The sequence below is a fragment of the Artibeus jamaicensis genome, unplaced genomic scaffold (genome assembly GCF_021234435.1).
Source record: "Artibeus jamaicensis isolate MK-2021 breed Jamaican fruit bat unplaced genomic scaffold, CSHL_Jam_final contig_1016, whole genome shotgun sequence".
NCBI lineage: Eukaryota > Metazoa > Chordata > Mammalia > Chiroptera > Phyllostomidae > Artibeus > Artibeus jamaicensis.
The window spans coordinates 2981641-2996638 of record NW_026521195.1 but is presented as its reverse complement, the minus strand read 5'-3'; the positions used below and the strand labels follow the sequence as shown (position 1 = coordinate 2996638).

The 14998-nt window shown below is 49.1% G+C and overlaps 1 protein-coding gene across 1 annotated transcript; it reads left to right on the top strand.

Annotated features, from left to right (window-relative positions):
* The first annotated feature begins 495 nt into the window (after positions 1 to 495).
* On the top strand, positions 496 to 12022 carry LSMEM1 (leucine rich single-pass membrane protein 1). Its single transcript, XM_037156055.2, has 4 exons — positions 496 to 801; positions 6466 to 6597; positions 8193 to 8321; positions 11361 to 12022. The coding sequence occupies exons 2-4, from the start codon at positions 6471 to 6473 to the stop codon at positions 11489 to 11491; spliced, it is 387 nt and encodes a 128-aa protein (XP_037011950.2). The 5' UTR covers positions 496 to 801; positions 6466 to 6470; the 3' UTR covers positions 11492 to 12022.
* The last annotated feature ends 2976 nt before the right edge of the window (positions 12023 to 14998 follow it).

Below are 14998 nucleotides of genomic sequence, written 5' to 3'. Positions count from 1 at the left end.
AAAATACGCCAGTTCTTTTCCCCCAACGTAGAGCGAGGTCCAAAGTGAGTATCAATGTAAAAGGAATTTTGTGGAGCGGACCTTTTACACTTGACGTGCCGTGTGTTTCGGGGATGACCAGTGTTCATCTAGTCACGGCACACCTGTCAGGGAGCCACCACAAAGAAAGGCTCCTGCATCAAACCCAGAGCTAAGCCTTTGGAAAGGAAATCGAGGACACCAAGCGCTCGTGTCCCCTGCAGTCGGCCTGCAGCCAGAGTCACCCCCTCACGCCAGCTTTGGAGCTGCTAGCAGCCCTGGGAATCCTCAGACTGGCCATTGTCCCTGTTGCAAAGTCGTGGCCTTCCTCTGGCCCCGCTGACTGTGGTCCTCTGGTTGTTTGTAGTCTCTGGCCAGCGTGTGGCCCCCGGGCGTCTGTCTCAGGGGCATGCCGGCAGCCTGGCGGGGCGCCTGCCAGCTGCATAGGCACAGCCGCCAAAGAAGGACAGGCACTCAGCCCAGCAAGAACCTCGTCAGCCCCCGAGCGGACCGAGGCATGCTGGGCGTTTCTCTTTCAAGAACAGTTTCAGTGATATATTTCCTGAAGCCCTTAGGCCCCATGAGAAAAGGCCAGGATTTGGCATCTTACACTGCTTGGCTACTTTCCCTCTAAATACACACCAGCAGTTTCACGCTGGGGGCTCTGGTCGCAGGAGGGAGGTGAAGAAATACCTCGGATTTCTAGAAAGTTTTATTGCAGTTGCTTCTGAATAGTTTCATTTTTCTTTTTGGGGGGACCTGGACGTCAAAGCCCACATTTCTGTAAGTAATTCGCTTGCTATTATTCTCCTGAGGCTGAATTCTTGGGGCTGGGAGGTTTTTTGTTGCATGTACTCTGTGATTTTAACTTTTAATAGAAATGATTTAGACTTGATTTGAAAGAGTGCTTCCCAACTGTGACGAGGCAGAAACTCTGAAATGGAATCAAAGAACAAATTACCATGACTCACTCCATAAAGCTTCCTATTAGATGTTTTTTTTATCCTTCCCCAAGGATATGTTGATGGCTTTTTAGAGAGCGAGGAAGGGGGATACAGAGAGAGAGACATCACTGGGTTACCTCCTGTACATGCCCCTGCTGGGATCGAACCCACGGTCCTGTCTGTGCAGGGGGTGTCCCTCTGACAACCAACCGAGCCACCTGGCCAGGGCTTTTTTTCCTTTTTCTTTTCTTTTTTGTTTAATTCAAGCTTCCTACTAGCTTTGCATTAAGCCCAGTTATAGCAATTCTAATATCGTGGCAAACAGTACTGTACGAGTGTGAGTTATTTCTGTGCTTTGATGCCAAGGACCTATGGGAAAAAAGAGCAAAGCCGTTTTTCATTGACAACTATCTTTATTTGTCAGCATATTTACTTACAGGTAGTCAAAGAACTCCTCAATGACAAAAAGAATGAGCTGTTAGCTTCGTCCTAAACCAGAGGAAAATGAAGTTTCTTTGTGTTTTCCTCCAGGCATTAGAGAGGGTTCCATTAAAAGGAAGCTGTTTCAGCCCTGGCTGGTGTGGCTCAGTGGGCTGAGCACCGAACTGCAAATCAAAACGTCACCAGTGGAATTCCAAGTCAGGGCACAGGCCTGGGTAGCGGGCCTGGGTAGCGGGCCAGGTCCCCGGTTGGGGGCCTGCGACAGGCAGCCAATCGTTGTTTCTCTCCTTCTATTTCTCCCACCCTTCCCCTCTTTGTGGGGGCAGGGGGGAAGGACCCTGCTTCAAACAGTCCTACTTAATGAGCAAACTTGCATTGCACACCAGAGTCGGGAAGGAGGGCGGTGGCATTGCCCTGCAGAATTCAGCAACGCTCTGGCTTCTCCAGCCCCTTCCCAGACGCCCTCACATGGAGCTGCCCCAGAGAGCAAGAACTGGGTGTCAAGCGTCGGGGCCACAGGATCTTGTATCCAGTTATTGGCAGAGTCATTTGCGGGATCTTGGCAGCCGTGAAGCACACACCCCTGACTCAGCTCTCTCTGCTGGCTCTTAGCTTTCATTGACATGCTTTGTAGTTCATCTGAAAACACACTGAGAGAACACCTTACCTCGAGACGTTTCCTTCTGGAGCACCTCATGGCTCACTCTGAGCTGTTGTTTCAGTGCTTTGGGATACAGTGTTGTACTGAGTCACCTTTGCAGTAGGTAGCAAGGCCAATAATTTGGAGATTTTGTTAGCTGCCCTGCTCTGACGTCAGTTTCTGTGGTTATGATTTTCCAGCTAGTCCTCGACTTGGTAAACGTGGACAAAGCCTCCGTGTGAGATTTAAGCACAGTAATTACATTCCTGAAGGGGAAGCTAAGGCTCAAGGGTACTAAACCAGAGATCCAAAAATACTAAACCACGCCACAGTCACCACGCCTAAAATAGCAGCCGCTTGGCATGGCAGTCCTCTGACGGGGCACACACAAACTTTATTCCTCATCAAACAGCAGCACGGGGGGGAATGAAGGACAAAGGGGTGATGAAATGGGCCACTTTTCTAGAAGAATCATTTAGAAATGTCACAGGACATCAGTCAGGAGCTTTGATTTTATGGTGCTCCTTTTTTTGTCACTTTAAATCTTTCCCTTAGGAATGCCCATGAGGTACTGAAATTTAGTAATATCAATATGTAAAGTGCTTCAGTAGTATCCTCTCTAAAACAATCAGGGGAGTATGTGTTCTTGGTCATTCTTTTCCTTTTTTAATTTTTTTCCACATTTTTTACTGATGTTCAAGTACAGTTGTCTCCATTTTCTTGGTAATTAACATTTCAGGATAATACCCTTTAAAAATTTTTAACTTTGAAAAAAAAACTGGTCCACGATTTACCAAACACACTGAATTTTTTGTTGAAGGTCTCGGGGACATGTTTTTTTTACGAGTGCTTGTACATCTTAGGTATTAGTGGGAAATTGCTGCATTTTAATGTTTTAGTTTATTTTTTAATAGGCTTTGATTTTTTAGGGTGCTTTACTAAGCAGCTTGATCCTTTTCTCAAATCTTCTATAGGTGTTCACGTGTTTTTTTTCTTGTCTAAACTTGGCTTCTCCTAACTCTATTTCTCTCCACTCCGGAGCTGGGTACTCAAGGACATTTTAAAAATGTTCACAGGAAGTAAAGAGGCGCTGCCAGAATCGGGTGCAAGTCCTGGGCCTCCAGCAGTACACACGGACAGACGCGTGCCTCGTGAGAACTCCTACCCTCAGATTAATTCTGTCAGCGAGCTTGCTATTAACTGCCTTGAATTCTTTGAAAAATAGTGATTTTAAAATCCTAAACAAAATATTGTAGGTGTTCCAGCCAAACAGAAGTCACTGGCTTCTAAACTGGGCACAGGGCACCAAAGACTAGGGGTGGCTCCAACCCTGCAGGGGTGTTCACCCCACTGGGGAAGTCAGAGATGTAGGCGGGTAAATGCTGTGAGATTTCCACACACACTGGCAGAAGGTCCGAGGTCCAGCAAGCGCAGGAAGGAAAGGCAGGTAGATTCCAGAGGAGGTGAGGCTTGAGCTGGGTGTTGAGTGAGGACAGGGGAGGAGGGGGAGGAGACAGGTGACTCGGGGGGAGGCGCAGCAAATCTGACACCATCTAAAGGTCATTTTCCTCATTTGTGGAAAGGACGGAGCTCAGAGCTTGGCTGGAGCTCTGAGAGTAATTGCAACTTGCCTTCCTAGAGCCTTTCTTTCACACAATTAATGCAAAGGCCACAAGGTCTCTGTCTGCTGGAGAAACATTTTAAAATAGACCTTTGAGTCCATCCAGGCTTTTCAGCATTGCTTCAACTTGGGCTGTCATTAGGGACTATTACTTTAAATGTAAACCTCATTTTAAAAGCAACTTATGACTTCGCCAAGATGGAGGAGTAGGTGGAAGCACTGTACCTTCTCACACAACCAAGTTTAAAAACAACAAAGTTTTAGCAACAGAAACGCAGTCAAACCACAGAAAATTGAACTATATGGAAGTCTGGCAACAGCGAACTCTTCGGCCAGGCCGGTAAGAGGGGCAGAGCCAGCAGCAGAGCAGGGTTAGGCAAGAAAGATCCACTGGATGGACCCGGGTGCAGGACCCAGGTGCACCAGCAGCCATGGGCGGATCCCAGGTGTGGAGTGGTGGGCGGATTCACTGAGGGCTGACCACAGTCACACATTCTAGCGCAAATAAACCGGTGAAGGAGCAAGCAGTGAGATGGACCGCGGGTAGGCCCCAGGGGCAGGAAGCGGCAGAGGGGACCGCTATTGTCCCTCTCTGACCCTGCCCCCACATACAGTGTCACAAAACAGTGACCTGGGTGGCCCCGCCCTGTGAACACCTAAGGCTCCGCTCCTCATACATAACAGGCACAAACAGATCAAAACATGGCTCAAGAACAACTCAGAGCCCCAGAGCCGATAAATCTAAGCGATGAATAGCCAAACTTTCAGATGCACAGTTTAAAACACTGGTGATCAGGATGCTCACAGAACTGGTGGATTTTAGCCACAAATTAGAGGAACATATGAAGGCTAAACTAATTGAAATGAATGGAAATACACAGGAAACCAATAGTAATGGAAAGAAAACTGCAACTCGAATCAAGGGAGTGGACCAGAAGGAGGAAAAAAATGACCAAAGAGAAAAGGATGAAGAAACAAGAATTCAAAAAAAAGGAGGAGAGGCTTAGGAACCTTCAGGACATCTTTAAACATTCCAACATCCGAATTATAGTGGTACCAGAAGGGGAAAAGGAACAGCCACAAGTAGAAAACTTATTCGAACAAATAATAAAGGAGAACTTCCCCAATATGGCAAAGAAATAGACTTCCAGGAAATCCAGGAAGCTCAGAGAGTCCCAAAGAATTTGGACCCAAGAAGGAACACACCAAGGCATATCATCATTACATTAGCCAAGATTAAAATGAAGGAGAGAATCCTAGAAGCAGCAAGAGCTAAGGGGACAGTCACCTACAAAGGAGTTCCCATCAGACTGTCAGCGGATTTCTCAAAAGAGACTTTACAGGCAAAAAGGAGCTGGAAAGAGGTATTCCAAGTCATGAAATCCAAAGACCTACATCCAAGATTGATCTATCCAGCAAAACTTTCATTTAGAATGAAAGGGCAGCAAAGTGCTTCTCAGATAAGATCAAATTCAAGGAGTTCATCATCACCAAGCCCTCATTACATGAAATGTTAAAGGGACTTACCTAAGAAAAAGAAGATAAAAAAGATGAACAGTGAAAGGACAGCAAACTCACAGTTATTAAGAACCACACCTGAAACAAAAGCAAACTAAGAGGACAGCTAGATCAGGAGCAGAACCATAGAAATGGAGATCACATGGAGGGTTAGCAACAGGGGAGTGGGAGGAGGAGAAGCACAGAGAAGGTACAGAGAATAAGTAGTATAGACAGTAGGTAGAAAATAGATAGCGGGAGGGCAAGAATAGTATGGGAAATATAGAATCTAAAGAACTTGAGACGCGTGGTCATAAACTAAAGGGGGGAACGATGGGGGAGGGGGTGTGCAGGGTGGAGGGGAATGAAGGGGGGAAATAGAACAATTGTAATGGCATAATCAATAAAAAATAATAAAAGCAACTTATGATGTAGGTGGCATGGGTCTAGGGATACCAGGGGGTGGGGAACACTGGAGATCCCGGAGTCTAGCTCCCAATGGCTGCAGGTTCCTCTCTGTAGCACCTCAGCTTGCCTGGACTTTGCCTTGAGTGCCCACTGCCCGCCTCCAGTGGCCCAAGAACACATTTGAGGTGGAGGCTCATGCAGCATATTGGGGGACAACATCAAAATCACAGCCCTGGATTGATGCCTCAGCTGAATAGAATGGATCCCAGTAATGTTCTCTTCTGCTCTCATGGCCCCAGGCTGATGATGAGCTTAATTTTATCTTTCTAGATGGTTAGGGTCTTCTTGCCCAATGGATTTGAGTTATATAGCCAGAATATGGACAATATGGTGTAAGAGAAATATTTTACCCCTGGCTGGGTGGCTTACTTGGTTGGAGTGTCATTTCCATATACCGAAAAGTTGTGGGTTCAATCCCTGGGTGGGGCACATACAGGAGGCAACTAATCAATGTTTTTCTCTCACATCAATGTTACTCTCTTTCTCTCTAAAAGAATGTATCGATAAACCTATTTTTCTTAAGGGGACATATTTTAAAATCAGTGACAAAATGAAAAGGGGGCTGAAGGAAAGTACAGGCAGAATGGAGAAGTGGGGGAGGAGGGAAGCGTGTGTGCAGATAAGCAGGGTGCACAGAGCAGTGCACAACTGTTCAAGCAAAGTGAAAGCAGTAGGTGCCAAGGTGTCCCCAGGAGGAACTGTTTTCTTCCGGTGAGTGAAGCCTGTCCAGGCCTTCGGTTGGAAATGTGGTAAGTGGGGGCTTCCCACAGGCTCTCATTCTTGGGGCGTGAGCCCCCTAGGCCGGCCTTGAGGGTGACACTGCTGTTTTCTTCCAGGGACAATGAATCGCTTCTCTGGGGACGCTGGCTCTCAAGACGCTGCTGAAGATAGAAAGCTTTACGTCGTGGATTCCATAAACGACTTGCACAAGCTACACCTCTGCCCCACCGAGTCCCAGCGCCTGTTCCGTACGTGCGCCCACCCAGGCCAGTGGCTCTGCTGCTGGGCCGCCTAAGAATAGCAGAGGCTCATCCGGGTGCGCGGGTGTGGGGAGGGCAAGTGGGCCTTGGAAACAACTGGGCCCCAGAGCTGCTGCTGATTATCAGGCCACATTTGCCTTCACGTTTGCCTCTGAATAGCACGCAGGCCGTGGGCCTTCTTGGATCCTAAGAGCTGCAGCCTTGTCCTCAAAGTTCTGAGAAGTCCCTGTGGAGTTTCTCTCCCTGGAAAGTTGGGGGAGGGGCTCTTGGGCCTTGTCCTATCCACAGGCAGGTCACGGCGGGAGCCCCCTTTCCCAGAGTGAATTGCTGAGACAGCGTTCCACACATTTATCTCAGTTTTAAAGAAAAATCATTAAACTGTTGTTGGTCAAGAAAGTCCAATTCATTTTCTAACAAGTGACAAACTGCCCCAATGAAAGAGCTAGGGAAAAAAAACAAAAACAGTAGGGCATGGGGGAAAGCAAAACAAAAAAATCTGCTGAATACGGACTGTGTATCTGGTCCCCCACATATTGTAGATGGTGCCCCATCTTTTCTAGCTTAAACGCTGACATTCAAACACAGGTGTTGGTGGCACACTCGGTCTTCGCTTCACGGGTGCTCTAGACTCGTGTGGCCCCGATTTTATATCTGTTCTGTTCTCTTCCTGAATCTTGTTTTTCTTTTTATTTTAAAGTGTAAGTTTTTCTTTAACCTGTTTTAATTGCAGCAGTCAGTCTCAGTAAAAGTAGGTGTTTGGGTGCCAGCTGATGGGGTTGCTCTGATTCAGAAGCAAAGGCTGTCAGTGGGAGGAGGGCGGTGATGTAGGGCGTGTGGGACACGGGACACGAGCCACCCGCCTGTCTGTGACCAAGCAGCACAGCCTGTGGGACAGCAGCAAAGTCGGAGAGAATAAAAACCGATCCAGGCCTCTCCAGTGCCCCAAGTTTCCGTTCTTGGTACTCAGTTTAACTTCCGGGGTTACTAGGCATGACCACGACATGCTTACCAGCCACGGTTTGGGTTGAAGCTGGCTGTTTTTACAAGCATAGCCGCACTCCCAGTTCAGGTATGAAAGAATCTTGTTTCCAGAGCATGTCCGTCCTGAAGACCCTTTTACCAAACTAAAGCCCACCGGGGCTGTTTTTTGTTCGAATGGGTCCAGGCTCAGCACGTGTTCCCCACAGTGACAGCAGTCTCCTGGGAGAGAGCCCGGCGCTGGGGTCCCACTGCCCACTGCCTTTCCTCCTGGGTCACGTTGGGAAAAGGGCGACAGAATCTCCACTCTGAACCTTGAACTTCTTTATCCCCTCCATCCCCACCCCCCAAAAAAACAATCCACATTCCTCAACTTCAGCGTTAACAAGATCCTCAAAGACCTTTTCAGATTGGGTAAGGAGCTAGCTTTGAATACCAATGTGGAAGAACATAAAGAATCCCCAAAGGGGGGCTCCGCGCAAATCAGGCCTGAGACCTCGCTTTGCGGAGTGACCAGAGGGAGCAGCACACCTCCGGGACTGTCCAGTTCTGCTACCGGCTGTGTGTGTGCTTTGTGATCGCGCTCTTTGTTTGTTTCCTGTTAGTGCCTGCGGAGAAAGTCCCAGGGGGCGGCGCCGCCGCGGGAAGTGGGAGCTATGGCCTGTTTTTCCTGGGGCTGATCGTGGTGCTGCTCCTCAGCCTGGCGCTCGTCTCCTTCGTGATCTTTCTAATAAGTGAGTACCACGCGCGGGCAGTCTCCCATCGCTCACATGGGCTTGCTTCATGGCCGATGTTTCGTTAGTCACCCTCTCCCACGCCCCACCGTGCCAGAAGTTCACAAGGACCTACATTAAATATTGCTAATGTTACCAAACAAGAGGTCCGAGGGAGGGGCAATACAATATTTGGCCCACCTAGAGATGCCAAAAGCTGCTATACAACAGGGGCCCCTCTGAAGGACAAAATACTAATATCTACTGGGCTCTTCTGTCTGCTGCCAATTGGAAAGACATCTCTCAATGCCAGAGATTTGTGAAAAGGAAACAAAATGTTTATTTAATGCTATTTAGGCTTAATGCCCCCACTAAAATATCAAAGTCCTTTAGGGCATACACCTACACCCACACAGCTCCCTTCTCCCACTGTCCCAACTCCGGGCACCGTAAATCAGGAAAAGAACACACATCTGTGTTTGAGGCCACTGGCGCCGTGAGCTGTATCACCATGTAGGCAGGATCTCTCGAGTTAATCCAGTCATGTGGCACCTTCTCACGGTCCACTGGCAAGAGTTCTTTCTACCAAATTCTAGTCAAAGTCTCTCCTACTTTTCAGGCCCTGCGGCCAAAGGGGGTACCCCAAAGCCGCATGGGCCTCTTCTACCAAAGCTGCAGGGGTTCACACTCCACCAAAAGCATGTGGCCTTCTTCTTCACCTGGCTGCAGGGATCTCCATTCTGGCAAAGCTGCGTGGTTTTTCCCTTTCACCTGGGAAAGAGGGGGTCCGCACCCTGCCAAAACCATGTGGCTCCCTCTTTCACCTCACCAAGAGGGGGTCCTCACTCTACTGAAATCACGTGGCTCTCTCCTACATGACTGCAGGGGTCCTCACTCTGCCCCAAACCGCGTGGCCCTCTCCTCACCTGGGCAGTTATCCCCTCATGTCTCAGAGCCCATCTCTTTCAAGCTCTCACACAGGCCTCCTCACTCAGGAGCGCAGCCCCTAGTTACATCTTGGGTCCCTGCCACTCCCTTCTCCCTGGCTCAAAACTTGGCCACAGCTATTTAACATATCTATGAAACCAGTTAAAGGTTATAGATATGTTAAATAATCATTCCAGAGGTTAGCTGCAAAACTGTTGCTAGGCAAAATAGCTCTCAATGGCCCTGGCTCTATTCATTCCTTCCCCCTGGGTGGGGGGTGAGGACATCCTGTATGTCTCTCCAATATTTCTATACACTTTGAATTCTGGACACCTTTCCAAATCTTTTTTTGGGCCCCCCTCTTGGCTGCACCCTGTATCACTACAACGCTTGAATTTCTCCCTTGAATAGCTGTCAAGTGGTAGGTAGTTTATTCTCATGAATTCTAGGTTTCCTTAATCCAATGCGTAGGCGTGGACTTTCCCATGAATTCAGGTCTGTCACATATAGTCACATTCGGTGTCCAACTCCTTCATGCGGATTACTCTTCTGAAGTGTTGTGCCAGCATCAGAGGGTGCCTCGCACACTGGCTGAGCCTCTGCTTCGTACACCCAGGCCCGGGAGCTCAGTTGGCTGCAGCCAAGGTTGTGTCTGGATGCACAGTCAGGGCGCATGCAAGGGTCAACCAGTGAGTGTGTAACTTAGTGGAGCAACAACTTGATCTCTCTCTCACTCCTTTCCACTCTAAAATTAATAAATAAAAGATTAAAAGACAAAGTGAAACAAAATATCATCCTGTCATGCCCCCTTGGGTAGTGACTAGTTAATAACCAGTTAAACTTTTGGGGCATTTTAGCCATGCCCACTGGCATGGCAGCAACCCAAAGAACTTCTTTCTTCGGTGCGTGGTGAGAGTATGAAGATGAAGGATGATGATGATGACGATGAAAAGACGCTGTGTGTTGGGTGCTCGCTCTGTCCCAGGCACCAGGCTGACTACTTGATGTCTGTTTGCTCAATGCTGAAACTCAGGCTTAGAGAGAATATTGAACACGCCCAAGGGCACACAGCTAACAAGTGCTGGATTGGGGCTCACAGACATCAGAGGCTAGGCACTTTAGTACCATTATTCTACCCCTCTGGTATGAAGAGGTTTTATTGTATATTTGCCTTAGTGTTTTCTGTTGAGGGCAAAGCTATACTAAGGAACAGAAGAAAGACTTGAATAAAGAAATATCTTTTTATTGGACAATTACTCTGTGCCAGACACATAAATTCATTAACTTAAATTCTTTCTCTACCCCTCAAGGTAGTGCCTAATATTTCAAATTTTACTGATGAAGGACCATGGTCCAGAGAGTTTATCTCTCCACATTTTCCCAGCAGAACTGGGGTTCAAGCCTGGCCCGTGGGGCTCCAGATGCACTCCACTGCCGGAGGTCACACAAGCTGGCATGAAGAGGTTGTGAAACTAAGTCACTCGATGGGTGATTTAATCCTCAGCAGTTGTCTCCCAGGCCTGTTGGCTGCATGGGCTGTCGGAGTCGGGGTTTGCCAAGGGGGCTTTTCAGGGCTCAGGCTGTGACCAAATGCAGGTCCAGCCAAGCTCATGAGACAGGTGCTGGTGAGAAGGAAAATGATTTATACAAGTGCCAGTCACCTGAGAACATGGGGGACTCTTGTCCCAAAGCCCATCTCCACATCTCAGTGCAGACAGAGGTTTTTATGGGGACAGAGAGGAGAACAGAACCAGGAGATCAAGAGAGGGTGTTGAAAAGGGGGCAGAGGCGTGCAGACGAGCACTGTCAAGAACATGGAAACTGGTCAAGCAATGGTCTGGTGTGCGGTCATCCTGCTTTCAGGGTTGAAGGTCAGCAAATCTCCCAGAGCTGGGATGCCTGAAAGTCGGAGTCTGTATCTGTTAAAGTTATTTCCCAGGGTTTTATACAAACATGCTGTTTATCTATAAGCTGCATATGAGTCAGAGTCCCCACTTACAGAAACAATGTCACAAGAATGGTGGGGTGGCTTCCAATCTCCCACGGGTACAATTCCGCATGGTTACAAGCTGAGCACCTACACAGGGCTCTGACGCTGGAAACCAATGTAACGTTCTGCTTTCCATTTTGAAGTTCAGACTGGAAACAAGATGGACAACATGTTGCAAAGACTGGCAGCAGAGGGAAAGGACATAGATGATCTCAAGAAACTCAACAGCATGATTGTAAAGCGACTCAACCAACTGGACTCAGGACAGAACTGAAGATATATGACCTTCCAAGAGCACCTGCTAACTCCATGTTTCTGCCGTGCCGGGCGTGTCTGAGGCTGGGAGCTGAGCCCAGCATTTCTGCAGAGGGTGGATTATCTGGATGGGGAGACCCCCTGGGGCCAACTTCCTGCTACAGGGATGTGAACCGCTCCAAGGCCAGGGAAGGGGTAGATAGGGGCCACAGGGACTCATTTTATGGCTAGGTCCTTCAAGTTTAATGGGATGAGGTGGGTGGCTGGCATGAAGGATGACCAATAAGAAGCAAGATAATTCAGCCCTATAACACAATGTCTCTGACAATGGTGTTCTGTCACCAGAACAGCGAGGTGTGCGTGCCTTCACACACTCCCACAGTGAAGGACAGCATCTGTGGTCAAGGGAACCAGACGACAGGCAATCTTTTTAATAAAAGAAATTCTGCTCGGGTGATTAAACTTGGACTCTTATTTCCCCAGGGATGGGCGATGGGCGGACTGCAGAGCTGGTTGCCTCCTGGTATTTATGCTGGTAGTCACGTGTGTATGGTGGGGAGGAGTCAAAGGGGAGGCCCAGTTTATTCCAACAGCATTTATGGAGCTTTCTGCAAACTGCCCACTGTGGAGAGGCTTACACTCCACTGGGGAGCAGAGATGTATCCTTATATATAAACAATGAAGCTTTGTTGGCTTTGTTTCTTATGGAGAAAAAAAAATCCTTCAGTACCGCGCTGATTAACTTGGAAGAAATCCGGTCCATCTGTGTCCAGATGAAAGTGCAGTAGGAGATGGTACATCTGGAATATTTGGAACCTGCCTGGTGTTGGCACGAAAGATGAGGCATACAGTTTGTAAGATGCAGTGTGGCCAAAAATGAGCTTTAAAAGCCCTGTAACACTAAATAGTTAATGAAATAAACACAAGATGTTTTACTTATCCATTTTCTTACTCAAAAAACACTTGTCCTGCGTTCTCCCATGCTTAAAATTGATAGCTAACACAGAATATTTTAAAATTGGCAGAAAATTAGTTTAGACACCCTGACGCAGAGCAATCTGTTTGCATGAAAACAATCTTTTTAAGCAACAAAAATGGGCTATCACAGCACCGTATTTCCACTTAGTCCAGGTGACATGCACACCAAAGCTCCTCCCTTTTTAGATTTAAAAATCTAAAATGTGGGTTTACTGGAAAATGCTTAGTGACATGTTGAGGGGACGTGGGAAAACAAACACTGGGATTCGCCGTGACACTGTTTCAGAAATCATACAGGAAAAGCCGATTTTTTTTCCTAGAATCTGTTGGTGCTTGTTACGTGTTTCGAAACATCTTTCTACCTGCACAGTGGATGCATCTCGTGCTCAGGAAGAAATGATCTTTATTCCAAGGAATGCGCGGTTCCTACAACAACACCGAGTTGTGTCTGACCCACCCTTCACCCCCCTTTGGGGTTCCACCTTCCCGGACCCACCCTGAGTGACTTGTGGGGCCCAGGCCTGGAGAACTCCTGTGGGCGTGTCCCGGGCATTTGCATCCACGAACAGCTTTTGTGGACGCAGCTTTCAAATACTGGCCGGCTGCATGTCACGCTTTTTTTCTTTTTTCTTTTGGTGGAAAAGGGAGGAGCTTTGGTGTGCATGTCACCTGGACTAAGTGGAAATACTGTGCTGTGATAGCCCATTTTTGTTGCTTAAAAAGATCGTTTTCATGCAAACAGATTGCTCTGCGTCAGGGTGTCTAAACTAATTTTCTGCCAGCTTGAAGGAAGGACCCCACTGAAATTCAGCAGAGGAGGAGCATCTTCAGAGGAGGCTGCTGACCTGCGTTCTCTCTGCATGAGTTTGCCTGGAAGCAGCTGGGACACGGAGGGGGAGTGTCGGGACTGTGAGCGAGCCTTCCACAGGGTCAGGAGGTGCATTTAAAAAGATATTTAATTTTAGAGACAGAGGAAGGGAGGGGCAGAGAGAGAAACATCGATGTGAAAAAGACACGCTGACTGGTTGCCTCTCATATGTGCCCAGCTGGGGACTGAACCCACGACCCAGGCATGTGCCCTGACCGGGAATTGAACCGGTGACTTTTTGCTTTGTGGGACGATGCCCACCTCACAGATCCACACGGGTCATGGCAGGAAGTGCATTTTTTTCCCATGAAAATAGGCTTTCTGGGTGCCCCTGTGTTCACATATTCTCATTTGAGGAAGACAAAGGCTTCTCAGAAAACCTTTCGGAAGGTAAGTCTAGTTTTTACGAAGAGGAAAAGGATTCTTGGAGAATGAAGGATTGAAAGGAAAACATGATTGAAAGGATGTTTAGCAACACAGAACGGAGTCCATTCCACGTGACAAGTGGGCGTTGAACCACAGGTGCTGGGCCCGGCAGTGAGTGCTGACACTCCCGAAAATTTGGGAGGAGACCGAGTCCATGGCCCGGCTCCACCCGGTGAAGGAGATGAGGGTGAGAGTAACAGCCTGTGGACCCCACTCTCAGAGAGGCTGACGTCACGGGTGGGGGGATGGGGACCCCTGGTTTTAAGGAGACACGGTGAGTCCGGGGCTGTTTGGAGGGGTGGCGGCACGGGGACTGAGTGGGTTTGGAGTGCAGTCGAGCGCAATTCCGGGCCCAGGCAGGAGTCCTCGAGTGGCCGTGACCTGTCTCCCTGGCGTTCCCAAGCCTTGGCTCACACCCCAGTTCAGGGAGCTGGTCAGCACTCCTGAAGGGCCCTGGGGGCTCCTTCGACAGCAGAGTGTGCGGAGGGAGGGCCTGCAGCAGGTGGGCAGACGACTGGAAGCACCGCCGGTGGTTTAATCAGGGCTCCTCGCGCTCGGACAGCCTCTGTTTCCCGGGCCCTGCAGTGACGACCTGACCGTAAACGTCGCTGCGGGTGGACCACAGGAGAATCCCACTCTGTCTCCGCCCTGCCCCGCACCCAGCAAGCTTCTTTAGCGTTGCTGCGTCGGCTTCGACTTCTGGGTGACCGTGAGGGGCACTGGGAAACGAGTTCTCCCAGATGCACACGCAGCAACGATGGAAAAGACGTCAGGCAGCTGGAAGGCACCACCTGGGACCTGCTTTCACACCTTTGTTCAGTACGGGTGACAGGAAACCCAGGGCCCCTCCGTTTGACCTGTAGGTGTCACAAAGGGAACCGTCTTCACTGTTTCCCCACTGACTTGAGCCGAACACTTTACTTGTAGCTCCCGGGTTTCACCTTGAGACCGCGTACACGTGTGGTGCAGGCTTTGCCCGTCTCCCCCGGGCACCCACGAGGCACCGGCGCCTGGCTCGGCCGCGGCTAGGCAGAGTTTCCGGGCTGATGGCACGTGGAGCACAGTGGCTCTCCGTGACAAGAGAGCAGGGACACCTGGTGGCAGCTGGTGGCTTCAGGGGAAGGAGGCCCATTCAAAGGAAGGAAGGAAGGAGGTGAGAGTCACAACGGAGCAGCTGTGATGCCGGAAGGAGAGGAAACAGCTGCTTCTGTCACAGCACAGCTGGGCGCTGCGTGGGAAGGGCTGCGGGGCTAG